This window comes from Anabrus simplex, chromosome 1 (assembly GCF_040414725.1).
Source record: "Anabrus simplex isolate iqAnaSimp1 chromosome 1, ASM4041472v1, whole genome shotgun sequence".
Taxonomy (NCBI): Eukaryota; Metazoa; Arthropoda; class Insecta; order Orthoptera; family Tettigoniidae; genus Anabrus; species Anabrus simplex.
Window position 1 is genome coordinate 1,255,693,060 of NC_090265.1, and position 27,508 is coordinate 1,255,720,567.

General features: G+C 39.8%; 1 protein-coding gene across 1 annotated transcript in view; it reads left to right on the forward strand.

Moving 5' to 3' along the window:
- Positions 1–26,347, forward strand: part of LOC136858625 (centrosomal protein of 120 kDa) — a 453,009-nt gene extending 426,662 nt beyond the window's left edge. The window contains exons 14-15 of the mRNA XM_068228779.1: positions 7,030–7,282; positions 26,051–26,347. Coding sequence (XP_068084880.1) covers positions 7,030–7,282; positions 26,051–26,236 — 439 coding nt within the window. The 3' untranslated portion in view covers positions 26,237–26,347. The remainder of the gene's footprint in view (positions 1–7,029; positions 7,283–26,050) is intronic.
- The last annotated feature ends 1,161 nt before the right edge of the window (positions 26,348–27,508 follow it).

The window sequence follows — 27,508 nt, forward strand, 5'->3', positions numbered from 1 at the left end:
TTGAAACAACCCCTCACACTCTTTTCTTTCAACTTGTCTTGATCCCATATTTTTGCATTCTTTCCTTTCTTCAATTTCTTCAACTTCAGATGGCATTTCATGACCAATAAGTTATGGTCAGAGTCCACGTCTGCTCCTGGGAAAGTTTTGCAATCCAACACCTGGTTTCTGAATCTCTGCCTAATCATAATGAAGTCTATTTGATACCTTCCGGTGTCTCCAGGTCTCGTCCACGTATACAGCCGTCGTTTGTGGTGTTTGAACCAAGTATTGGCAAGGACTAAATTATGATCAGTGCAGAATTCAACCAGCCGACTTCCTCTTTTGTTCCTTTGTCCCAATCCAAATTCTCCTACTGTATTACCTTCTCCTCCTTGGCCTACCACTGCATTCCAGTCTCCCATCACAATTAGATTCTCGTCACCTTTTACATATTCTATTAAATCTTCTATCTCCTCATATATTCTTTCGATTTCTTCATCATCCGCTGAACTAGTAGGCATATAGACCTGCACTATTGTGCTGGGTATTGGTTTGGTGTCTATCTTGACGACAATAATCTTTCACTATGCTGGTCGTAGTAGCTTACCCGCTGCCCTATTTTCTTATTCATTATTAAACCAACTCCTGCATTTCCCCTGTTTGATTTTGTGTTGATAATTCGGTAGTCGCCTGACCAAAAATCTTTTCTTCCTGCCAACGTACTTCACTTATACCAACTACATCTAACTTTAGCCTATCAATCTCCCTTTTCAGGTTCTCTAACCTACCACAACGATTCAAACTTCTAACATTCCACGCTCCGACTCGCAGAATGTCAGTATCCATCTTCCTGATGATCGCCCCCTCTCGTGTAGTCCCCACCCGGAGATCCGAATGGGGGACTAGTTTACCTCCGGAATATTTTACCCGGGAGGAAGCCATCATCAGTACATCATTCATACAGAGAGAGCTGCATGTCCTCGGGAGTTAGTTACGGCTGTAGTTTCCCATTGCTTTCAGCCGTGTAGCAGTATCAACACAGCTAAGCCATGTTGAGTTTTATTACAAGGCCGTATCAGTCAATCATCTAGACTGCCGCCCTTGCAACTATCGAAAGGCTGCTACCCCCCTTTCGATGAACCATTCGTTAGTCTGGTCTCTCAACAGATACCCATCCGATATGGTTGCACCTGCGGCTCGGCTATCTGCATCATTGGGACACTCAAGCCTCCCCACCGCAGCAAGGTCACATGGTTCGCAGAGGAGGACATGGCCATACCTCCTTTTTTACTGTCTCTCTCTCTCTTTACTGTTTCAGAATATCATTTATTTTTTCTCCAATCCTGCAGTTTTTCTGATATTGTTTTTTCTCCTTTCCTTTAAAGAGATTCCTATTGTCCACTGTAATATTCTCATTTCTGACCTATCTGACAACTCCTCTTCCATATTCCTCAAAGCTCATTCTCTGTCCCATATATTATTACTGGATGGATTGCTGTCTTTTAAATCACTCACTCATTCACTCACTAGGCTTCTGAGGGATGTGAAGTTCCTGTGTTGATTTCACAATCCTCTTCCATCCTCTTCAATGTTGAGCCTGCTGTTCCCAGTTATCAATTTGGAGGTTCAGCATACCTTGTTGATCTCCTTCTTCCAGGTGCTTCCGGGTCTTCCTGAAGGTCTTTTCCCAGTAAGAGATCCCTTGTATAGATCTACTGGTGCTCTGTTCTCCTGCATCCTCAGTACATGTCCACAGTCTGTTGGATTCTATCACATCCATTATAGTGTGTTGTTGAGAGAGGGTGTGAATCTCATAATTAGATCTTTTCTGTCAGCTTTGAGAGATAGGATCAAACCATGGGCCAAATATTTTTAAATGAACTTTATTCTCAAAGACTTGCAACTGCTGCTGCTCTTTCTTGGTTATACTCCATGTCTCGGAACCATACAGAAGTACTGGTCAAATGATTGTATTGTACACTGTTAAAATTTGAATGAAGGTTCCACCTATTCAATACTAAATATATGTCGTACAAGATATTAGTTTACAACATGTTATTTATTTATTCATAGTACCAGTTTCGACACGTAAGAGTGTTATCTTCAGCTTAAAATTGCAAACTGGGCAAGTAACATTATATTACTACAAACAATATATGTACAATATGATATACATATAGTGACACTTTCACACATAAAAATGAAGAGTAGGTCAAACATATGGTGGTATGTTGCAACGCATTACAAGCGTTATAGTCTTTGGTTGTGAAACTGTTGCTGATATTGCACATTCAATGTTGGAACAAAATGAAGTAAAATAGAGTAAAATGCCTTATTTGCATTCTTAATTGTAGCATGATGTTACTGTTGCCTTTGATTTTACCCATCGATTAATACACCAAGGAATTTAAACTCCTCTACTCTTTTCAATATATATATATTTCCCAATCTTCAAAGGCAGTCTGTCAACCTTCTCATGATTTGGTTTCTGTACAACCATGTAATGTGTCTTTTTATCAATTACCCGTAAGCCAATTTTTGCTGCCATTTCCTCTAGTTCCACACATAACTGCCTAATTTCTAATTCATTGTGGCCAATAAGAACAATATCATCTGCATATGCAAGAACTTTATGTTGTCTCCCCAATATGATGCCAGCAGGTACAAGAGCTAATTTCCTGATAATCTTCTCCACTGTAATATTGAATAGAAGAGGAGATAGTGCATCCCCTTGTCTCAGACCAGTTTTATTCTGGAAGGAACTTGATTTCCTGCCTGTGAGCAAAACACAGCTAACATTATCATCCATACATGGTTTGCACATGTTAATTAATTTTATGGGAAAGCCAAACTCCATCGTGATGTTCCACAGCCCTTCTCTATGGATTGAATCGTATGCCTTGAAGAAATCTATAAAGAGATAATGAACCGACTCCTTGTGTTCCCACACCTTACCATTAATAGCCTTAATTGCAAATATGTTGTCTGTAGTGGATCTGTTACTATGAAAACCGTTCTGATAGTCCCCAATAACATTCTCAGCAAATGGTTTTAAATGCTGTAAAAGAAAAAAAGACAGAATTTTGTAGGGCGTGTTTACAGGAGATATACGATGATAATTTTGAAATTCTTCCTTATCCCCTCCTTTATGAATTGGGACAATAAGTGATTCCCGCCATTCTTTTGGAATAAATTCATCGTGCCATATCCTTAGAATGATCTTATATATGTATTTATGTAATCTTTCTCCACCATGTTTAATAAGCTCAGCAGGAATATTGTCACTGCCTGAAGCTTTATTGATTTTTAGACGTATAATACTTTGTAATTCTTCTTGAAATGATGGCTCTGGTATTTGTTCTTCTAATGGAGAACTAGATGGTTTACCAATACAGGTTTCTAGATCAGCACAATTCAGCAAGGAATCGAAGTATTCATCATCATCATCATCATCATCATCATCTTCTTTTTACAGTTCCAGTTTCCCGGTACTGTTGGTGAGCCTCTTCCATTCTGTCGTATTAAGATACATTATGTTGTTAATGACATCCTCCAGTGTCCTTCCCCGATCTGCAATGTCCATCTTTACAATGTCCATCCAGTGGGTTCTTGGTCTTCCCATCATCCGTTTCGCTGCCAAATGTCTCTCCAAGTTAACATATGCTGTCCTTGTTGGCTCCATCCTCATTACATGCTCAAACCACCTGAGTCTGCACATGCTGTCAGGTCAGGTATATCCTGCTACCGTATGTGACAGTAGACGGTACTACCTGCGACTGTCTGGCCAAGGGTTGGGTGGCTGTTACCAAACCTGATAAACTAAGGGAGAACCAATGGCTATGGGCAGAGGATTTCACCCTTAGGGGGGCTTGTTGAAGCCATTGTGTAGGAAATAACACAAATTCAGCTGGAAGCTGCTGCCTTGCAGATGTGGCAGGGGACTGCTAAAGGCTAAGGGAGATTACCCTGACAGAAAATCTTCTCTAAAGTCAGTTGGAGAGTAACTGCAATCACTTTCAACACTTATACGAGCCTCGGATGCAAACAATCGAAGTATTACTTACAGTAATTTACTCATTTGTCCTGATCAGCAATGAAATTTCCAGACTTATGTCTCATAATACTCGATTTTGGTTAAAATAATTTTTTAATCGTGTTGACAGTTCCATACATCTTGCAGATGTTCCTGTTTCTGTAGTCATCTTGGATTGATTCTTTTTGTTGTCTCAGATAGACTTTTCTCTTTCTACGAATTAATTTATTACATTCTTTCCGTTTTTCTCTGTATAGTTCCTCAACATCTACAGTCTTACTAGACTACAGCCACTTATTACACCATTATTATTATTTATTTATCGTATGGCATATAAATATATACAGAAACAAGAAAGCAAGTACATTATATTTTAATGTCCAAAGATGTTATCCATTCTAGAACCTCTGTATTGGCCTCTAGAAAATCAAACCAATCTCCAGGATAGGCTCTTCTGCTACACTCCTTTACAATGTGTTCGATGGTTTGGAAAGGAGCACCACAGTCACACTCAGGGGATTGTATCTTTCCCCATTTATACAGGGAAGCAGCACAGACACCATGACCACATCGAATCCTATTAAGGATGGTCCAAGTTCTTCTTGGGAGATCAGACCTCGAATTAGGTGGGAAGAAAGGCCAGAGATGTTCACCTGTTTTTGAGATCCAATCTTCCTTCCATTGGGCATAGGGGGTTGAAATTGTCTTCTGTGAGCTTCTGAGTGAACTTAACTGGCGGATGTCTAGATTTCAACCGGTTCCTCTGAAGGTCAGGAATATTGGAGTGGATGAGCAAGTCACGGTTCTCATTTATCTTGGAGTATTCTCTCAACAGTGCTTGTGCTCTACGGAATGAAGGGGCATGATGTTGCTCAAGACAGGAAGCCGGTGGGTAGGAGTTGATCTTATTACACCTGAAATAATCCTCATTGTGTTGTTGAGTTGAGTGTCCACAAGTTTCACATGGCAGCTGTTGATCCACACAGGAGCACAATATTCTGCCACAGAGAAAACTAAACCAAGGGCAGAACATCTCAAGGTAGTTGCAGAAGCACCCCAGGTTGTACCACACAACTTCTGCAGAATGTTGTTACGACTCCTAATCTTTGCTGCTGTATTTACTAGATGTTGCCTGAAGGAGAGTGTCCGATCTAATGTTATACCTAAGTACTTTGGGTAATTATTGTGTCTGAGGACCTTACTGTTAAGAGACGCTTGGAGAGTACAGTTTGCCATTTTGTTATTTAGATGAAAACAGGACACCTCAGTTTTGCTGGTGTTTGGTTGGAGTCTCCGTTTCCGAAAATAGTCACTAAGAATGGAAAGGTCATCAGTTAAAATGTTCTCCGTTTCTTTCAGGTTACTATGACTTGTAGCTAAAGCTATATCATCAGCATAGCAAAATTTTCTACATTTTGTTGGTGGCAAATCTTATATATACAGATTGAACAAGAGAGGAGCCAAGACTGATCCTTGAGGGAGACCATTGTTCAATCTTCTCAGCTTGCTAGTCCTATTCCCTAGAACAACCTGAAAGAGTCTGTTATTCAGCATGTTTCCAATTAATTGTACCGTGGTTTTGCATGGTAATACCTAAAGAAGTTTATACAGCAGCCCTTCTCTCCAAACCATTTCATAAGCAGCAGAAAGATCCAGAAAAACAGCAGAGGTTTTCAACTGTTGCTGAAATCCTGCTTCAATGCATGTTGTAAGTGCAAGGACTTGGTCACAACAGCTACGATTCTGCCTAAAACCAGCTTGGTCAATAGGGATATGTTGATTAATTACAATGCTGATTCTGTTGTATAGTAGTCTTTCAAGAAATTTATAGCAACAACTGAGGAGAGCAATCGGTCTGTAGCTTTGTGGTATATCTTTTGGTTTGCCAGGTTTCAATATGGCAAGGATTTTAGTCATCTTAAACTCCTTGGGAAGAACACCTGTCAGAAGTATGTGGGTAAAGAAGCATGTCAACCACCTTCTCGCATTCCGTCCCATATTTACGATAAATTCAGGATGTATTCCATCAAAACCTGGTGCCTTACCAACTTTCATGTCCTTTAATGCTGTATCAACCTCATCAATCGTGAAGGCTTCAGAGTACTCGGAAGAGGTTGGAGAGGTACGTTTAAGCATCCTTAGGTTCTTTTTCACAGTTTTTGTATGTTTTTTATCTTTAGTAACCCTTGAAGTTAAAACAATATGGGAGGCTATTTTGTTTGGTGAGATAGTTGACTTCTCTCTACCTCCTGTTGAGCTTCCTCAAAGTTTTCTCAGTAGGCTCCAGGCTTCTCTACTGGAATGAGAGAAATCCAAGTTACTGTTTCTGTCCATTTCTGTCTACGATTTTCATCCAGACTCCGTAATAGCTCCTCACCAGTTGTATGGGCACCTGTTTCAAGAAAATCTTTGTATAGGGCATCGCTCTGTTCACTCCATCCAGGAACGTATTCTTTCCTGTAGCCTCTTGGGATGTTCTTTTTGGCTACAGATTTCACAAGCCCTACAAATCTCTGATAATTATCGCTGGTTGCCGGAATGCATCTGATGTATTTGTCCAGCTCTTCAGAGAATTTCGTCCAGTTTGCCTTTTTAAAGTTCCAGCGTGGGCGTGGGAAAGATCTAATTAAGGGAACAGAGATGCCCATCTCAAGGAAGATTGGTCTGTGTTGACTATTTGGGAAGTCCCCCAAAACTTTTCTCATCATGAGTAGAGGGTTGCCAACAGAGTCACATGTGACAAAACAGAGGTCTGGGTTAGACTCTCGCTTCCAAGCAGCAGATCTAAACGTATATTGCCTCTTCATTAACTGCATCTTGGCATGCCTCGTCGAACCATTTCTCTGTTACGAATATCTCACATTTGCCTCGGATGTCTTTAAAATTTTTAATTTTAATTTGACTTGTCACAGACTATACCTGCCATCCCCCTCCATGTACTCCAACTAGCCTTAACTCTTTCTCTGTATAAAATGATATTCTATTTGTGCTTAAAAGTGTAACATTTATGTTAGGTTACAGAAAAGGATGAATGGAAACCATACAGATATGGACACAGGTGCAATAATATTGAGGCACATCAGCTGTGAATTGAAGAAAACATTGGATCAGGACAAACCAAGTGATAATCCTATACTTCAGTGTACAGATGTTGATGAACCTGCTCTTCAGTTAGCAAGTGTTGACAAACCTGCTCTTGAGTCAGATCTAGGTTGTCAAGAGAACAGTCAGCAGTCTAAATCTACTTCCTCTCTCCCTGAAAATAAGGTATGTAAAACATGTTTGCTTTCTTGCTTTTTTGACATCACGTAGGTTTCATTAATTCATTAATTAATGTTATTTGCTTTACGTCCCACCAACTACTTTTATGGTTTTCGGAGACGCCAAGGTGCTGGAATTTTGTCCCTCAGGAGTTCTTTTATGTGCCAATAAATCTACCGACACGGGGCTGACGTATTTGAGGACCTTCAAATACCACCGGACTGAGCCAGGATCGAACCTGTCAAGTTCGGATCAGAAGGCCAGCGCCTCAACCATCTAAGCCACTCGGCCCGGTGATTTTCAGCTTAGTAGTCACATAGAAGTCATTGTGAAAGTAATTTAGTACATAATATTTCAAATGCAGATGTTAGAATAGCCTTTTATGTCATGTCCTAGAGCACATACCCCAGTCCTGATTTTAGAATTGCACTGTTGTTATTCCATTTTAGGAACTCAGAACATTGTAGTCATATTTAATTTTCACTCTGTTTAACCTTACACTAAGAAAAGCAGGTTTTCAGAGAGAAGAGGTGATGACAAACCCTGTCAATTGTGTTTATCCTAGTATGTGTTCCTCGTTGCCATAAGACATATCTGTGTTGGTGCGGTGTAAAGCAAATAGAAAAAAGAAAAAAAAGTATGTGTTCCTTCTGGTTTTCCTCTCTTTCTACAGTGACCACCAAACAAGAGTTTATGGCGGATTCAAGCGAGGCGCGTATTGCATGCTGACGGCAAGGACAGGCTGTATGCCCCCAGAACCCTACCAGCCCTTACCATTGGAGACAGCCACTGTTCTTTTCAGCAAGGACGAATTAGGAAACAGCCTCATTATCTTAAGAAAAGGAAAGAAGTGAAAAGCTAGCAGTGATTTTCCATTTCTTAACTCTAGCATCTTTGAAGGAAATTCTGTGTCACATTGCAATTCATCTTTGGTTATTTCACTTATTTCTCTGCTAATTTTGTTTTCCAGTGCCTCAGCGTATGCACTATGGAAACCTTATAGGGGAAAAAATCAGATTTTAAATGCTCTCAGCACTGAGGTGGGAGAGATACTACACTCCTGTGCTAAATGGCTAGATGTTTTATGAGGGCTAACCTGAAGTCTGGCTTGCTTGTCTGCTTTTCAGTTAACACCTTCTTTTTATCATGCCTTTTCCTGTTTAATATGTATCCAGTTGTGCATCACTTTTCAAACAAACCATGGACGTATGCTTTTGATGGTGTAAAACTTTTTGGAAATCATTTGCAATACTTCTTCACACACCTGTCATACAATTTATTTTTTTAAATGTATTTCAACAGTAAACACCCATTGCAGAATGATGTTCTTAAAAATGACGGATAATTGTTATTGTGCACTTTATAATCACAACGATCATAGAGCACATCAAGTAAATCGTGTGTCTCACTAGCACAAATGCAGAGGTCTACTAATGACTGAACCTTACAGGACAAAGAAGCTGTTATCTCTCACCAGCTGGCTAGTTGCTCATCCCTTCAGTGGAGGAATACAGCCTGTACTTCCTGTCAGCTCACTATGTGCGCCTCACTTGAGTTTGCTGTAAACTCTTGTTTGGTGGTCACTGTATATAGTACATAACATGTTTCATCACTTGTTTGTTCCTCTCCATTACAGATAGGTTTTTATTGACTGTGGAATAAGATAAGACTAGGTGTCATGATCTTATTTAAGGTAAAACTGATGGTGATATTGAACTCCCGCCTAAATGCAAGCTTAACATTGCAGCCCATACCATGTAGTTCAGTCATTATAGTCCTCATCCCATGTTCTTTGTACCAGTGGTGTCTCGTGACCTTCATTTTGTCTGGGGCTAATTTAAAAAATATTTCATCAGAGTACAAAATATAATTTCATAGTTTATTCACTGCACATGCCGGCTCCATCATCTAGGGTTAGCGTGCCTGCCTTTCACTCAGAGGTCCCGGGCCAGATCAGGGATTTTTACCTGGATCTCAGGTTGGTTCAAGGTCCACTCAGCCTACGTGATTATAATAATTGAGGAACTATCTGATGGTGAGATGATGACCCCGGTCTAAAAAATAAAACATAATGGCCAAGAAGATTTGTTGCACTGACCATGAGTCACCTCGTAATCTGCAGGACTGCGGGCTGAGCAGCAGTTGCTTGGTATGCCAAGTCACATCAGGGCTGTAGTGCCATGGTTTATTTTAATTCACTGCACATAAAATTACTTTACCTTTACTTGAAAAACAGGCAACCGGCCTCCTGATTCTTCCATCAGTGGACTTATAAACAATCGTATTGCTGAAATCTTCAGTAGGCCTATAGGAAATTGTCTTTTTACCATAGGAAGCACTGACACTATATTTAACCTCCTTTTTCTCCAGGCTCTTTCTTCAGTACTGTGCTGTCTTTAGAACATTAATCACCTTTCAGATTCAGCTGTTACAATTGAATATGTTCATTGTTTCTGAAACAGTTTACAAGAAAAATTCTTATTACTATGAAACTACAGCATAGAATAGAATAGAATAGTGTAGAATTATAAGTAGTCAGAAAAGGAGTAAAATTTCATATGAATATCTGAACCTATCTTAGGTTGTTAACTTCTCTTTTATAGGTTCTTCATTTCTTATGTTTATAGAATGCATCATGTTATCTCTACAGCAGATCTTTCATTTTGTTGCATAAAGACCATGAAAGTGCTCTGCTATTTTGGAATCATATCCAAAACAAAGAATAATGACTAGATTTGTCTCAACAGGAATATCAGTGGTCTCCTCAGCTGGTAGTTAAGCATAGCTGATGTCCTTTCTATACACACATTGAAGTAATTTGTTGTCTGGCTTCATGGCTAACTGATTAGCATGCAGGTCAAAATTTTCTCTTTTTTTTTGAATGAGTTCAATTTGATAAGCAACTACAACTTTGCATCATCATACATCCTCTCTGGCATACAAATTAAATTTAAGCAAGTTTCCAAACCGAGAAAGGCCGAGTTCATGGACATTAATTCTTTCCAAAAGGTATTTCACTTCACTCACACCAAACAATGAACAGCTAAATTGAAACAGTGAGATTATATTCTCACTAGCTGTAAGACACAGTTTTCTGTTGTACTGATCGGGATTGAATTACTGTATTTTATTTCTTTGTATTATCTTCTTTTTTTTTTGGTTTGTCCGAGTATGGACCACGTTAATTCAAATTTGGGCTTCATCTCTTTCTGGTCTTTAATCCTCGGCCAGTACTCCTTCATCCTTTCACGCTGTAATCTCCTCCTTTCTTCTGTTCATGGCACTTGGGTTCGGGAACTAACTTTTTCTTGAAACCTCTTCGTGGCCTTGATCCTCGACTTGTAAGCATCCCTGTTGCTGATTTCTGTTCCTTGTATTCTCATTTCTTCCAGGTCCTTCTTCACCTCCTCGTACCAGCGCACTGTAGTTTTACTGGTCTCAAAAAATCTTATTATTTGATTGTTCAGTCTTCCCGGGTTCATTCTGTAGATATGTCCAAAGAACATGGCTCTTCTCTTCCGGATGGTATCTGAGGTCTTTTCCATCTTGAGATATAGTTCTTGGTTTCCTTTCTTTCTGTATGATCCATCCTCTCTTCTTTGGGGTCCCAGTATATTCCTCTGAATCTTTCTCTCCACTAGTCCCAACTTCTTGACCAATCCTTTTTTTATCAGCTTCAAACTTTCAGCTGCATATAAAGCCTCCGGGAGGATCACTGTCTTATGGTGTCTGAGTTTTGCATTGATCAAGATATTCTTGTTGTTGTTATAAGTGTTCATAGTTAGCTTATATGCCAAGTTCATCTTGTTTATTCTTCATAACAGTGCCTCTCTTTCTGACAGGTTACTGTCTATCCACTCCCCCAGATATTTTAATTTCTCCACCTTCTGAACCCTTTCTCTCTCAACTGTCAGCCATCTGGATGCTGTTATGGTGTTGGTCATGTAGTGTGTCTTCTCGAAGGAGATCTGTAGGTCTGCCTTACTTGCTTCTTCCTGGAGTGGGGCAATTTGGTTCTGTGCCTCCTCTATTGACTGACAGAACCACAATGTCATCCACAAAGGCTAAACAGTCAACTTCAATTGCTTTGTTCTTGCATCCCATTCGTGTACCACCTATTCCTTGCATTTTACGGCACCACTCTCTAATCTTTTAGTCAAGAACACAGTTGAAGATAAGGGGAGATAGTCCATCTCCCTGTATGACCCCTGTTTGAATCCCAAAAGATTCCGATAGGATCCCTCTGAATTTGACCTTGAATGTTTTTCCAGTCACTGTCTGTTTATTCTCTTTTCTTCCTATCTATACCCATTTCTTCTAGGATATGAATCATTGTTTCCCTTCCTATGGAATTGTAGGCCTTTCTGAAGTCCACAAATGTGAGCACGAATTTCTTGTTTCCCTGTTTCTAGTATGCAGTGTTCAATTTTAGGTTCAGGATCTGTTCTGCACATGACTTGCCCTTCTCTTTCACCAATTTGTGGTTCCAATTGTTTTTCTGCCCTGTGTAGTAGCGCCTTTGAAAATATTTTATATGTCTCTTATAGTAGTGATATTCCCCTGGAATTTGGCAGCTTTTCCTCTTCCCAAATCTTGGTCAGGATTCTTGTCAGTTCAGTTTGTATTATATTTTATTCTAGTTCTAACTGTTAAACATTAAGTTTATCTAAGTCGCTTAACATTTGAAATGAATTCTTCAATAAAAAGTCTGTTGTATTTATATTAGCATTTTACTACAGGTGCAGGCCCATTCCTCAGATCAACAAATGCCAATGCATAGTAATACTAATGAATATCCTATGAAGTTTGCTTGTGTGGTGCAACCAAACTCAATTGGCCCCAACAAGACATCAGTTAGGCAGCCTTTCCCCTTTACCTGTGACACATGGCTGTTTCCTTAAAGATTTTCAGTTGGGGGGCGGGTCATCTCACAAGTTTTATATATGTATCATGAATATATTTTTTTTGTCAGTTAAGACAGTCTGTTTTTCAACTCATTTTTTGTTTTGTACTGAACCCACAGTTTTGAATTTCTGTAACAGTTTGGCACTTGTGCTCCAGAAAATTGTTTGCAGAAATCTCTTTCCATTCTCCCAGCAGATAAATGCTTTAAAAATCTACAGCACTTAATTCAGAATCCATGAAATACACAAAACTGAGTAATTACTGCTGTATAAAAAGCAATCACGCTATATGGAAGCTTGCTGTAGACTGAGAGCATGACATGGCTATTGCATCATCAACTCACCTAGGCATAGCACAAGGAATAACCAACAACTTGAGGAGGCTCACACTGTACTACTGCGTTATAGTAAGTTGAAATATATATTATAATGAATGAACAGTAATACACTAGTGTCCAAAAGTTAAGCATAAGTTACGAGTAAGCAGGGCCACAGGAAATAGACCGCAAATTGCACGACATATGCACCTACCAACCTTATGTGTTCGCTCTGTATAGGAAAGAAGTGTTCCCTGCTTTGACTAGTGTCGTAACCGCAAGGTAAACACAGACAGTGCCTGCGCCCCATATTCCCTCAGTCGTGTTTGCCCTGAAATAGTGTGCGGAGTGTAGCCTCATGGTAAACGTGATAACATAATGGCACAATGACACCATTTGGACCTCGTTGTGCAGGGTAGCATACTCGGCCGCCTGGAAGCAGGCCAGACACAGACCGAAATCGCCGTATCCTTGAATGTGCCACAAAGTGTCATTTCCAGGCTTTGGAGACAATTTCGACACACAGGAGATGTTAGTCGTAGGTCAGTACCAGGTCGGCCAAGGGTGACCACCCCACAGCAGGACCAATATCTGGCCTTAACCGCCCGACGAAATCGGAGTGCACCTACAAGACAACTGTTGGCGGAGCTTGCAGCCGTCTCAGGGGTTGCCGTTGCCCGGCAAACTGTGTACCAGAGGCTCAGAACAGCAAGGCTGTTTACCCGACGTCCAGCAGTGTGCGCCCCACTCACTCCAGCACAGAGACTGACCTGTTTACTATGGAGCCGTCAACATCGAAACTGGACCATGAATGGAGGCATGTGCTTTTCACAGATGAATCCCGCTTCAGTTTGCAAAACGATACCCGTTGCACATTAATCTGGAGAGAACCAGGTAGCCGATACAACCATGGGAGCATCGTGGGACGGGACCACTATGGTGGTGGTGGTGGCATCATGGTGTGGGGCGGCATCATGTTGAATGGCCGTACGGACCTGCACATCTTCATGGGTAGTCCAAGGAACACTGTTAACGCTCGGAGATACAGGGATGAGGTACTAAGACCACATGTTTGACTCTTCAGAGATGCGGTTGGTCCAGACTTCCTCTTAATGGACGATAATGCACGACCGCACTACGCTGCTCTGGTGGATGAAATTCTGGCTGGGGAAGAAATTCATCGCATGGACTGGCCAGTGAGGTCTGTGGATCTGAATCGTATAGAACATGCCTGGGATGCATTGGGGAGGCGAATTGCATATCGTCAGCCTACACCAAGGACCCTCCAAGACCTTCGCATTGCCTTTTCGGCGGAATGAGATCGACTGCCATAAGAGCTCTTGGACCATCTGATAGAGAGCATGCCACGTCGCTGCGAATCATGTGTGGCCGTTAGGGGTAACCATACACCCTATTGACAGCATATTTTGTTGTGGAAGATATTGCCAAGTTTTGTTAGTTGTTGTCAAAGGTGTACCTTAGCTATCAGAACCTTTCTGACACTGTTTTTTTTTTTTGGACAAGTTGTGTGATATATGGTGTGTGATTTAGCTTCCATTTGTTCAGCAATCCGTCTGACATTCCTATCAGGCGGTATGTCCTTGTTTATGATTATGCTTAACTTTTGGACACTAGTGTATTAATGCAGGACTAAGCCCCAAATGCCCAAAGGATGCGGTGCCCCTGCTTACTACATATGTGAAACATGTTTGATATTCTGTGCTGCTGTGATCTCTAATTTAGACAGAAAAATAAATAGATGAGAAGATCAAAAATTCTTCAAGATATTCAAGTGTTAGGCATTCAAGACAGTGCTTCCTCATAACAGGGGAAAGCTTTTCAGATTTAGAGTGCAGCTCTACATTTGACCTGAGGCAACATTCATCCAAAAAATGTTGATATGGACCAGGGATCTCTTTTATTTTAACCCCTATGCACCCGTAAGCGGACTGGTATGTGCTCGAGCACCTGGGCCAGGACTCCACAAGCGGACTGGTACGCTGGGATGCAAGGTCGTATATTGGAGACATTTGTGACATCTGTTGGTTTTTTCCGGAAACATTTCTAATTGAAATCTTTTCTTGGTGTCTCAAAATGTCACCAGAGTGCTCTGGTATGCTTCTTAGGCAAAGAGAATAGATTAAAATATCGATTGAGAAATCTGTATTCTGTTGTTGACAAGATGGCTGAGAAGGAAGTTGCTTGGTCGCGCGAAATGCTCAGTAATAACGAAATTCAAAGCATATTTGATGTTTCAGGCTCTGATTTCAGCAGTGTTAGAGAGGAAGAAGTTATTAGTGATCCTGTGCATGAATGAACACGAAATATATCACCAGAGATCTTTCGCGTAGTAATATCGTACGACATGGAATGCCGAATGAATTTTCTCCTGCCCCTCATGATCCGATTGCGACTGCCGGATTTGAAACTACGATCTTGTTAACTGGATATGAACACTTTACCACTAATCTTCAGACTGAATAATAATAATAATAATAATAATAATAATAATACACCGAGTGAGACATACGGCTGTAAGTTCGTATTTGGGATATAGGTTCGAATCTCATCACTCGCTCACTCGTGATTTGTTTCCCATTAGTTCCTTATTTCCAAATCAGGCAAATGTTAGGCTCATGTCATGTAATTAAGGCCATAACACACACTAAAGAACTTCCGAGGTGAGATAAGTTAATGAAAAATTTAAGATTTAAAAGGGATTTTTTATGTGTTATATTTCTAAATTGTTCTGTTTTTTGTGTCATGAGGAATAGCGTGGAATTTCTCAATAATATAAAACAGGTCCCGTGATAATACGCGCAATCAATCACCCACCATACTGTTTTAACCAAAAGCTTGCAACACCCAGGTTGCATACTAATAAGTTGGCGGATTCCTAGCAATGTCAGAGCAAAGGGCGGGTGGGTGCATATGGGTTAATGATATTTGGTCATGGCATTGACCTCTGTAGATCTTTGGCCACTAATTTCACCATATGATAGGAACCTGCATGTAAGTGGAATTGCAGAAGTGTTGTTACGATTTATGTTTTTAGCATAGATCAGTTCTAAAACACGTTTTCTCAAAAAAAGGAGAGGAGTGTCTCCCTCAATCATATGATGGAGCACAATGTTTACGTGTCAGGCAGAGTAACTGGAAACGTGCACGAACCAGTGCATAGTTAATCGCGCAGAACACAAATCAAGGCCCTTCCCCAGAGGTATTCTGCAGTAGGAGCATAGGAATGAAAAGGGGACACCAAACAAATAATAAGCCCAAGGGATCAGGTTTTAAGAATCATGACATATATTGTAACAACATCAAAAGAAAGCTTATAAACACGATACATAGCAATTAAAACTCATAATCTTTGGTATAGGTCAGGTACTGGAATAGTAGACATGTTAGAAGATTAAGAAAATAAGGCGTATGTACAAGTGCTTTGTGAGAATTATAAACAGATGACAAGATTCAAATAGTTACAATGGTATCAATATCGTAGCAAGGACGTACCCTAAATATACTTCAAAAAAAATATCACTAGTGGAATAATACATTCATTAAACATTGGGATAGCAATGCGAAGAAACCACCACATCGATATTTCACAATATTTAATCCCCCGAAAACGAATTTCATTTACTAGAAGAACAAGTTGACATTAATTTTAAAACCATTAAATAGAAGAACAGTTATAAAAATTCACAGACCATTACTAATCGTTTAGTGCATTATTGATTTCTCATAGAAGAAGAATAGGAAGCAACAAGGTCATACACCGGTAGAAGGAGAGGTAGGGAAAATGGATAAAGTAAAAACAAACACAGGTAAGGGCATTAAGGGAACAGGCAGGGATCAGGCTGCAAAACCCCGTTGGAGGTTAAGTTCATTTCAACACACGATGTGAGGTTTGAGCTCGCTTATTGGTCCGCCAAGGTAAACTCCCCAATAACAGTTGTCAATGTTCACAGAAATGAAGGAAGTGCTCCATAGTGTAAGTAAAGTCCAAAAGGGACCAAAATTTTAAAAGCTTGATATTTGTAACAAAGTCTGTGAGGAGCTAGAAAGAATATCAACATGAATATGTAAAAATAAAACATGAGTCTGCTCACCCAGTGAGACGTAGAAGGTTCCCACACAGGTTAAATAAGTCAGCACGGACCAGCCGCCGACGATTATAAAACTCCCACTGCTTACAATAGCATAATGCACACACCTGATCCATGATCACGGCGAAACGGCAAGTTTATATAGGCCGGAGAGCCAGGCGTGGAATGTGCGGGAACAATGATGTCAGGGGGTGGCGGGGAGAGGAAAGCAAGCACACACACACTCGTGAGACAGACAAGGCAACAGATGGATGGTAAACGTAGCAGTCCAATGTCACTAGCGATGAATATGCACGAGGTAAGAAAACATATATATATCGGGAGCACGTTACAGTGTAGAGTATTGAATGTGAGGCAAGGAATTTTAAGGTTGACACAGAAACCCAGTCCCCAGGGCAGGAATATTACTCATTTACAATTAAAAACCCCTGGCCCAGCCAGGAATCGAACCCGGGGCCACCAGGTGACAGGCGGACGCGTTGCCCCCTACACCGCGGGGCTGGACAGGGATCTTTCTTAGGAATTTTCTCTCTTTCATTTGTATCCCTGCTGTCTCACTGTGGTGAGTCAGTGGCAAGCATTCAGCATTCAGGACATAGTGCTGTGGTATAGTAGCAGTATTTGGGCTGCCATAAGACTGATTTGAGTTTGCAGAGGTGAAAAGCTGTTTTCATGCTTTTACCCTGATATTTTGGAGCTTCTTTCTCCAATGTGTTAAAGGAAATGCTCTCTCGGGATACTTAGATGAGTGCAACATCCAATTTTTTCCATGTTTGGTATTGACAAATGGAGTGTCATTATGATAGTCACATATCATTATTTCAGATTTTTTTTAAATATACAGTAGAATCCCTTTTAACAAATCTGAGGGTTTTTGATATTTCTTGCTTAAAAGGGGGTTCAAAGAAAATAGGCTATATGGTGTATCACAAGAAATAACACATTTATGTCTTTAATGTAATGTCAAGAATTAATAAATGAATGTGTTAGAAATACTGAAAGTCATATTAACACAAGAATGACAGCAAATATCTCCAAAACAGCAGACATAACAATTGATATTTCTTGCTTAAAAGGGGGTTCAAAGAAAATAGGCTATATGGTGTATCACAAGAAATAACACATTTATGTCTTTAATGTAATGTCAAGAATTAATAAATGAATGTGTTAGAAATACTGAAAGTCATATTAACACAAGAATGACAGCAAATATCTCCAAAACAGCAGACATAACAGATTCCTTAGTGGACCATTGGGGAGCACAACCTGGAGCAAAGAAAAGAGAAATAGGTATTACTGACTTGAAATTTTAATTCGAAGGAACACAGACCTAACATGATTTTTTAAAGAGATTTGTGAAAATAGACTATGAGAATGAGACTAAGTATATTAACCTTCACTTTCTGAAATAGTCCAGTACAGTAGTTTGTTTCTTCTTGCCCAGATGTCTCACAGAAAGAAGTATTCTGTCAACTTGGTTGAGACTCTTCATGAGGTTTTCATCAATGTTGAAAGAGGAAATGTACTGGCAGACAATTTCCAGTCCCTCCACTGCTGCTTCAAAATTTTGTTCTACTGGATCCTCTTCTTCTTCCACTTCAGTACTTTCTCTTTTCACATCATCACAAAGGTCTCCTACATCCATCTGTAGTTTTGAGGTTAGGATATCATCATCACAAATAACAAATTCTTTAAATGTTGTGGCACTCCAGTCCTTTGATACAAACCCTCAATCTTCCCCAATGTCATCAGTAGTGTCTTCTTGATTAAAAAGGTCCTAAGAGGCACCAAAACCTGCATGGTCAAAGCAGTTTTGAATAAAGCAGTTTTGGATAGTGTCCGTTGTGACTAGTTGCCATGTTGCTACAAATAAATGTGTGGCTTGGAGTATATTCAATTTCATTTCCTCATTTCTTTCCAGGAAAGAAATAGCTCTTTGAACCTGGGCCTCCTGTACTTAACCTTCACAGAATGAATAATGTCAAGGTCCAAAGGTTGCAGGTGACTGGTGCTGTTAGGAGGAAAGAAAACCACTTTTTTGTGTTGAAGGTGTGCCGTAAAACTAACTCTGTCCACATTCTGTATCCATTTACACAGGTGAAAAGTTATGTGTTACCTGATGGCAACACAATGCAGTTGAGGGTTAAATACTTCTAGTACAGTCAATGAAACACATATACCAGTAATGCGTTGTTTGTTTGTTTTTTTTGTTTTGTTTTTTGTTTTTTACATAACAGATGACAAAACAGCCCTACAACTACTTAAATCACGTGAAGTTTGCAAAAGACTTTCTGCTTAAATGTTTATATTTCGTGAAGTTACTTGTGTCTCGTGGCATGTACGTGTACGTCAGTTATGCCTCTAGTCCATACAGCTAGTCTTGCCGAAAACTGCACTTTGTTCCCATACAGCCATCATTCCAGTACTACCTACAGTTCAGTGGACATAACTAACCAGCAGCGTCTAGCATGATAATAACTGCTGCTTGCCAGTAACAGTGAGTTCCTGAGGCCGTGCCAATTTATCACGGTTCTACACATCGCTAAAGGAGTGCTTTCATTTAGCGCATTTACTTCAGACTGAGATTATGTGAAAACAGAAGTTAATTAACTTTTAAAACAAGTTTAGAAAAAAGTATCTTATTGCAAATTTTTGTTGCAATGGAATGTGCAATTGTAATTTATGTGAAATATATTCCTTAGAAGCGAACCTTTCCTTATCGGGGTACATTAGAAGGGAGTTTAAGTAACATTGCGCTTATGGCAAGTTGGTTGGGCCTTACGAAAATATTTGTTAAAAGCATGAATTCCTTAAAAGCGGACACGTTAAAATGCGGTTCTACTGTATCTGGAGACCCACGGCATCAGCTACTTCTTGTAAAGCTTCAACTTGGAGGTGGGTGACCTCGAGGTCATCAGCCATTAGGACTGCATCATCTGCAAAAGCAGCGCAGTTGATATTCACTGTTTTGGGTCCAGTGCCTGACCTAATTTTGGATAGCCTGTTTCTCCACTATCCACTCACAGATGACTTTTTTCAAAAACACAGTTGAAAAGAATGGGTGATGGCCCTATCGCCTTGACAAATGCCATCAAAGGATCTAGAGATTTCCCACTCATAAATTTAAATTGTGAATAGATGTTGGTTAGAGTTTATTTGATAATGGAATGAGTCTTGTTGTCCGCACCCATGTCTTTGAGGATATCAAGAAGACTGAATCGGTTAATTGAGTCATAGGTTTTCTTGAAATCAACAAAAGTCAGTACAAAGGGTTTGGATGAAGAGATCTTATGGAAACAGCTTCACACTCACCAATCTGTGGATTAACAATAGGTTCAGTGTGACTTTGAAGTTCTTTTGACAGGATTTTATAAGCATCGAAATGAAGAGATATGCCTCTGCAGTTGTTCACGTCAGCTTTATTGCCTTTTTTTATGGAGAGGATGTATAAGAGCTGATTGTCATTCCTTAGGAATAGTTTCTGATTCTCATACATCAGAAAGAGTTCTTTTATTTTGACACCGAGCAAGTTAGGGTCGTGCAGCTGTGAGCTTGCATTGGGGAGATAGTGGGTTCAAACCCCACTGTTGGCAGCCCTGAAGATGATTTTCCATGGTTTCCCACTTTCACAGCAGTCAAATGCTGGGGCTATACCTTAATTAAGGCCATGGCCACTTCCTTCACACTCCTCGCCCTTTCCTATCTCATCATAGTCATAAAACCTATCTGTGTTGGTGCGACGTAAAGCAAATCTTAAAAAAAAAAAAAAATAATCTATTTTGGCAACAAAATTGGGACTAAGCATTTTCATAAGTTCAGCAGCTATGGAATCCTTGCCTGATGTCTTGTAATTGGGGAAAGATGCTATGATTTCTTCTTGGTGAAGAGGAAGAGAATGAGTTGAAGTGAAGGATGGACCAGAAATTGTAAACTTTGATGCTGGAGTAGAGTAGTTAAATAAGGACTCAAACTATTGAGCTGATCATTCACATTTGTCATTATTATTCAGGTTTGAAAGTATGGTAAAAATCATGGGTGTTGTTCCTCCTGAAAGTTTCTTCAACGGTCTCAATTTTTTCTAAGCATGTTTTGCTTTACGGATCACTTTAGCAGTCAGTTTACGTTTGATGAAGAATTCTTAATTCTTCAGTTTTTCCTGTTTCAATCCAGCAATTCCAGGCATGAGACAGTTTTTTTGAGAGCTTCATCACACTGTTCAGTCCACAATAGGTGTTTCTTTTTTCCCACTAAATTGATTGTTTGAGTAGCAGAATCTTGAATATTCTTGGAAATCTCTTTCCACTTCGTAATTCTAGAGACTCAAACTCTTTCTAGGCACCTAATATCACGTATGTCTGTAATCATATCCAAGATGCTAATTTTCTGTATCATCTCAGTTAATTATAAGACTGAATGCCATTCTAAGCTGATATGCCTAGGAAAAATTTACTTTGTCAGAATAAAACTCAAGACCACTTTATATTTAAATTAAAGCTGGTACACTCTCCTAGATTACAGCTATGATCAAAAATGCAAGTACACTTCTAGTATGATTAAATAGCCTTACCATCCCTTAGAATACATATACAAATATGTTTTCCAACATGTAGAACTTGCCTATTGTTTGTACACTAAATCAGTCCTATCCTTGAGAACAGCAGACCTATTTTTGATCTTTCCACATGTAAAACAGTGTCTCTAGTAAAACACACACTATATCTTAACTAAATTCATAATATCCTATTGAATTATGTGCAGCATGTTGTAATTATAATTGATTAGCTTTCCAGAATAACATTGCATAATCCATTTCATCTACTTTACAGGAGAAGGTAAAAATGATATTGCTCAAAAATGCTTCACAAATATGTATTAGAAATCAACTTTGAATTGTTTAATTGATATCTCTTTCATAATACATGAGGCCAACAACTTACATTTTCTAAGTGAATATACTTATAATATGCTTCAAAATTATAAGAACGTTGCATATCCGGCCTACTCTCTTTGAACAATACTAAAAGGTCAGTGCTCCTGCATTGCATGTTATACATTTCAGAATATATGGTGAATATTATTTCCACAATGATGTTATATGAAGTTATAACTAGTATGTTTCATCTTGAAGTTGCATGAAATAGCTGTACTCTGTTTCAGAAAGTCACCCATAGCTATCAGGCCATTCTTCTTTCCGTACTAATTGGAAGACTGTCACTATACAATGGACGGAGTTCTACAACTGGAAGGATGTGATGTGATTCATGCCTGTTCCCTTTTCCTCTTTAGCGCTTGGTAGTACTGAACGTACTCCATTGTTCTAGTATGCTGTGCCCTCCCCTCAATCGAACAAAAGTAGGGTCATCTAAAGATACCTGTAACCATAGTCCCGAGGTAATTTTACAATTCAGATCTTATGCAGATTTAGCTCAAGAATAGAAAAATCCAGAAAATGTTCACTACCTGTCTTCTTCACCACAAATGGATTGCTTAAACGAGCAGTCTCAGTAACACTTTTCCGTAAAAATATACCGTTGCCTATCAAGAGTAACCTTCTGATACTCATTATGTATGCAAAAGCAGCTACGTTCCTGAAACAATAATTTACGTGTTACATTAATGATGACATAGGATATGACGTGGTGTTGATTTTTCTCACATATATGCAACGTGTTTATACTCATTTCATTTGGAGGCTTCAGTCCTGGTTTTATTACATTCCTCCTTGTTGTATATGCCTTTCTGCTGTTCCTCAATGTCTTGTTTTTCACATCCTTCCACTCATTTATATTCAGTGACCATAATTTTCCTTTATTTATAAGATTTATGGAACCTCGAGACACACAAATGCTGGTTGTGGATGCCATCTGCTCAACTATATGCAACGTTTCTCTAGAGTTCACCAACTTAATGGCTTCAAAATATTTCGACTTTCTACCACTGCAGCACCGTCGAGTATGGAATATGAAACGTTTTTCCATCATTAACTCCATTTTGACAAAAGTGGATTATGCAACATTATTCTGGGGAGCTATTCAATTGACTACAAGTAGTTTCTCAGAACACCAACTCATAGTAAAAAGTTCAATGGAACTAGCCAGCAATTGAGCCAAGGAGAATTGTGGAAGAAAGATGGGGCCTTCACCTAGAGCAGGGATGGCGAACCTATGCCACGCGTGTCACTAGGTGACACGCGAACACGATTTTGGTGGCACACCACTTGAACATATTAAACTTTTTATAGACGTCTTGTACTACAGACTATACATATCACGTGGATCGTATAGTCATAGTGTTTGACGTGTAAGAAATAAATATAGAAAACCTGGCCGCCAGTCAGTCAGTGAGTGAAGTTTGACTGTGTGTGGTAGCCAGTAGCGCGTAATTATTCGTTGTGTGTTACTGTTTATTGAATGTCGTTTGTATACAGACCTCACAAACATGTTTTCGGTGCCGAAGAAACAGAAACTTAATAAAGTTAGTGACCGGATTCTTCAAGAACAGCGGACAAGGGAATTCGGAGCGATAGAAAGAAGCAATAAAGCTTTGTGTTGCCTGTGCTTGAAAACCGTCGTGTTGTTTTATATCATCTTTCAGGCCAAGGAATAGTATCAGTGCGGTTGTTTCCATCTGTCTCAGTGCGTATTAGAGCATGGGAAACAGATTTCTGACGGTGAGTTCTTGAAAGAGACTTTCTTATTGATGTCCGATACGTTAATTGAAGACATTCCTAACAAAGAACAAATAATTAACAGAATTAAAGAAATGCCAGCCAGCCATCCGAAATACTGTCAAGGGTAGAATAATAAGAATGAGTGAAGATGTTTCAGAGCAATTGAAAGCTGATTCGGATATCTCCCAGATGTGTTATGTATGTCTTAATGAAAGCACGGATGTGACCTTACAAGAAAGGATTGCTATTTTTGTCTGATTTCCTTGTGTTAATACGATCAGGGAGGAATTAGTTAAAACCGGGCGAGTTGGCCGTGCGCGTAGAGGCGCGCGGCTGTGAGCTTGCATCCGGGAGATAGTAGGTTCGAATCCCACTATCGGCAGCCCTGAAAATGGTTTTCCGTGGTTTCCCATTTTCACACCAGGCAAATGCTGGGGCTGTACCTTAATTAAGGCCACGGCCGCTTCCTACCAACTCCTAGGCCTTTCCTATCCCATCGTCGCCATAAGACCTATCTGTGTCGGTGCGACGTAAAGCCCCTAGCAAAAAAAAAAAGAGAATTAGTTAAATTGCAAGTTTACGAAATACGACAATAGGTAAAAATATTACGAAGGATGTGAGGCAAGAACTTGTATTAATAATGGGGTTTGACTTACAGAATATTGCCTTAAGTATGGTGGGTATTCATAATGGGTTTGTGAAATTTCTCTTTAAAAAATTAAACACCCTATTTTACAGTTCTATCGCATGTTTCAACCAGGAAGCCCTATGTGCGAAGGAAGGTATGCAATCATTTGAACGAGTATTCTCGGTGGTAACTAAAATTGTGAACTTCATACCTGCACGTGTTCTAAATAATCGTCAGTTCTTGAAAATGTTACACGAAGTGGAATCTCATTGTGGCGTACTTGTAATGTACAATACTGTTCGCTGGCTGAGTCGTGGGCAAGTACTCCAGAGGCTTGGCGAATTCTTGGACAAAATTCGCTTCTTCATGATAGAAAAGTACCAAGAATTTCCAGAACTCACGGAACCTATTTGGCTGTGCGAATGAATGTTCCTTCGTGATTTTAAAGCAGTATACAATGTTATGAATAAGGAACTACAAGGAAAGGGGCATACTGCAGATATATTGTTTGAGATCATAAAATCATTCCAGGCAGAATGTGTATTCGTCAGGGATGTTGAAACAAGGAATATTGAATACCTTCCTTCACTTAAGGTACAACGTGAACTGATGTCAAATTTTGCAAATCAATTAACTTTTGAAAGCATAGAAAGTATATGTAAGAAGTATGTGGGCGTCTCACAAAATTCAAAGCAAGTAATTTCCAAAAGATTTTCCCAATTTCGAGATTTGGAGAAAACATTGCAGTTTATTACAAACCTCATATTGCACAAATGAGTGACATTAAGGTCATTTTCACTGACCATTTAGAAATGGAGTTGGCTGAATGTGAAACGCTGCGTGAACAAATTCGTACAACTTGGTGAATCATGGGTGAAAATAGACTGTGCTGTTGATGGTGAATACTCTCTCCAGAAGCCAGACAACTTAATACCTGAACAATAAGACAGCATCCCACAAAATTTTCGGTGATGAAGATACTTGCTACAGTATTACTTACTTTGTTTTGGTCATCATATGCCTACGAACAGCTATTTTCTACAATAAACGTTGTGAAGTCAACAGTTAGAAGCCGTCTCGGTTCAGACCTAAGTGCTTGTTGGGTGGTATTGGAGACAAGAAGTTATGAATCTAATATAAATGACATGGGTACTAAATGAGAGAACGACATTTCACTTGAAGTCCATTAGCAATATTAGTATTTTGAATTGTTATATCTAATAACGTGTGATGACTAAGTATGTTACAATGGGAACTTATTATATATATTTATACAAGTAATGTTAGGTATTCTCCAAACTTACATACTTAAAAATGTATTTTAATGTATTTACAAAATACAACCATGAACCATGCAATCAAATGTATTTATAAGATATATATTAAATAAATAAATGAATAAACCAGACTTAAATTGGCACACTAGTTGGAAAAGGTTCGCCATCCCTGACCTAGAGGATTTTACCAGGCCTTCTGGGAAGGAATGAGTGAGTGGCTTGTAAATATTTTCTCTTCACTCCAATTCTACGTTCTTTCAAAGACAACATAAGCAAGAGACAGTTGTAAAGACCTGCTGTCCCTTAACATGGGCTTTTTGTCTTGTCCCTTCACCTGACAAGCCACCTCTGCATTTCATGCATATCACAGATCTTGAGAACATGCCTACCAAAACTCTGATCTAATTTACCTGAGGGTCACCGTTATTTAAAAATATATTAGTATGGCAGGGCCGTAGCAAGGGTTTCATTTTTTAGGGAATCCTATCACGCTTACTACTCATTGGACAAGCCATTTATGATGCTGCCTGCACAGAAGGGTTGTTTTCTGACTGCCACTTCACAGATTCCATTTACGGACTTTAAGTAGGTGGAACTGTTCGCTCCTATGTCTAAGTCTTTGTACTTGAAGCAATTACATAAATGTTTATGTTACTCCTTGATTTATTTTCGTATAATGAACTTCTGTGTAATATTTTGTTTAATAAACATGATAATTTGTATTATACATGTCTCCACTGTTGTCTATTTGCACATGTGTGCGTGTAAGTGCATGTAATTTACGAAGCAAATAAAATCAAAATTCATGTCGCCCATTATCATATTCCTCATCTCTTCTTTGTGTTTCTTTATTTCTCTTTTATTTATAGGATTTGGAGTCTAACCCAAAATTTAGTAATGATGATGATGATCCTGAGGTGAGACTTCAGAGACTGATTGAAGAGCGTGATAACCTCCTCTACACTGGTACCTACACTCTAGAAAGCACAGCCATCAGGAAGCTCAATGAAGAAATACGCCAGTTACTAATTCCACCATGTTCAGAAGAACACTGAATGAATTTTATATTTAGGTTTTGACGGCTGTATTTATTCTGTATTTATTTACATAACATTTATAACAACACTTGCTGTTAAGGAATATTTGTATTGTTTTTTAAGAAAGACTTCGGATATATGTTTTATATATTGTTTTAGCAACTATTTTATGTAATAAACATTATAATTTGTATTATACATGTCTCCACTGTTGTCTACTGAGAAATTACAGCAGTATTGAAACCATTACAATCTGAGGACGAAGACCAATTGGACGCCCTAGAAAAAGGAGGTTAGATCAGATAAGAGAAGACGTAGAGAAGAGAGGAGAAACATGTGATGCCCTAGAGAGGTAAGAAGCATACCAGGACCGTAATAAATGGAGGCACATCATTCTGAAACATCCTACCCAGCTCGCTGGAAGGAATTCATGATGATGATTAATATACACTGACTGACAGAGCAAATGCAACACCAAGAAGGAGTGGTCAGAACTTTATGCCAATTGCAGGGTAGACTGACGTCACTGAGGTATGCTCATGGTGTGAAATGAGCCGCTGTGCTGCGCACGTAGCGAACGATAAATGGGACACGGCGTTGGCGAATGGCCCACTTCGTACCGTGATTTCTCAGCCGACAGTCATTGTAGAACGTGTTGTCGTGTGCCACAGGACACGTGTATAGCTAAGAATGCCAGGCCGCCGTCAACGGAGGCATTTCCAGCAGACAGACGACTTTACGAGGGGTATGGTGATCGGGCTGAGAAGGGCAGGTTGGTCGCTTCGTCAAATCGTAGCCGATACCCATAGGGATGTGTCCACGGTGCAGCGCCTGTGGCGAAGATGGTTGGCGCAGGGACATGTGGCACGTGCGAGGGGTCCAGGCGCAGCCCGAGTGACGTCAGCACGCGATGATCGGCGCATCCGCCGCCAAGCGGTGGCAGCCCCGCACGCCACGTCAACCGCCATTCTTCAGCATGTGCAAGACACCCTGGCTGTTCCAATATCGACCAGAACAATTTCCCGTCGATTGGTTGAAGGAGGCCTGCACTCCCGGCGTCCGCTCAGAAGACTACCATTGACTCCACAGCATAGACATGCACGCGTGGCATGGTGCCGGGCTAGAGCGACTTGGATGAGGGAATGGCGGAAAGTCGTGTTCTCTGATGAGTCACGCTTCTGTTCTGTCAGTGATAGTCACCGCAGACGAGTGTGGCGTCGGCGTGGAGAAAGGTCAAATCCGGCAGTAACTGTGGAGCCCCCTACCGCTAGACAACGCGGCATCATGGTT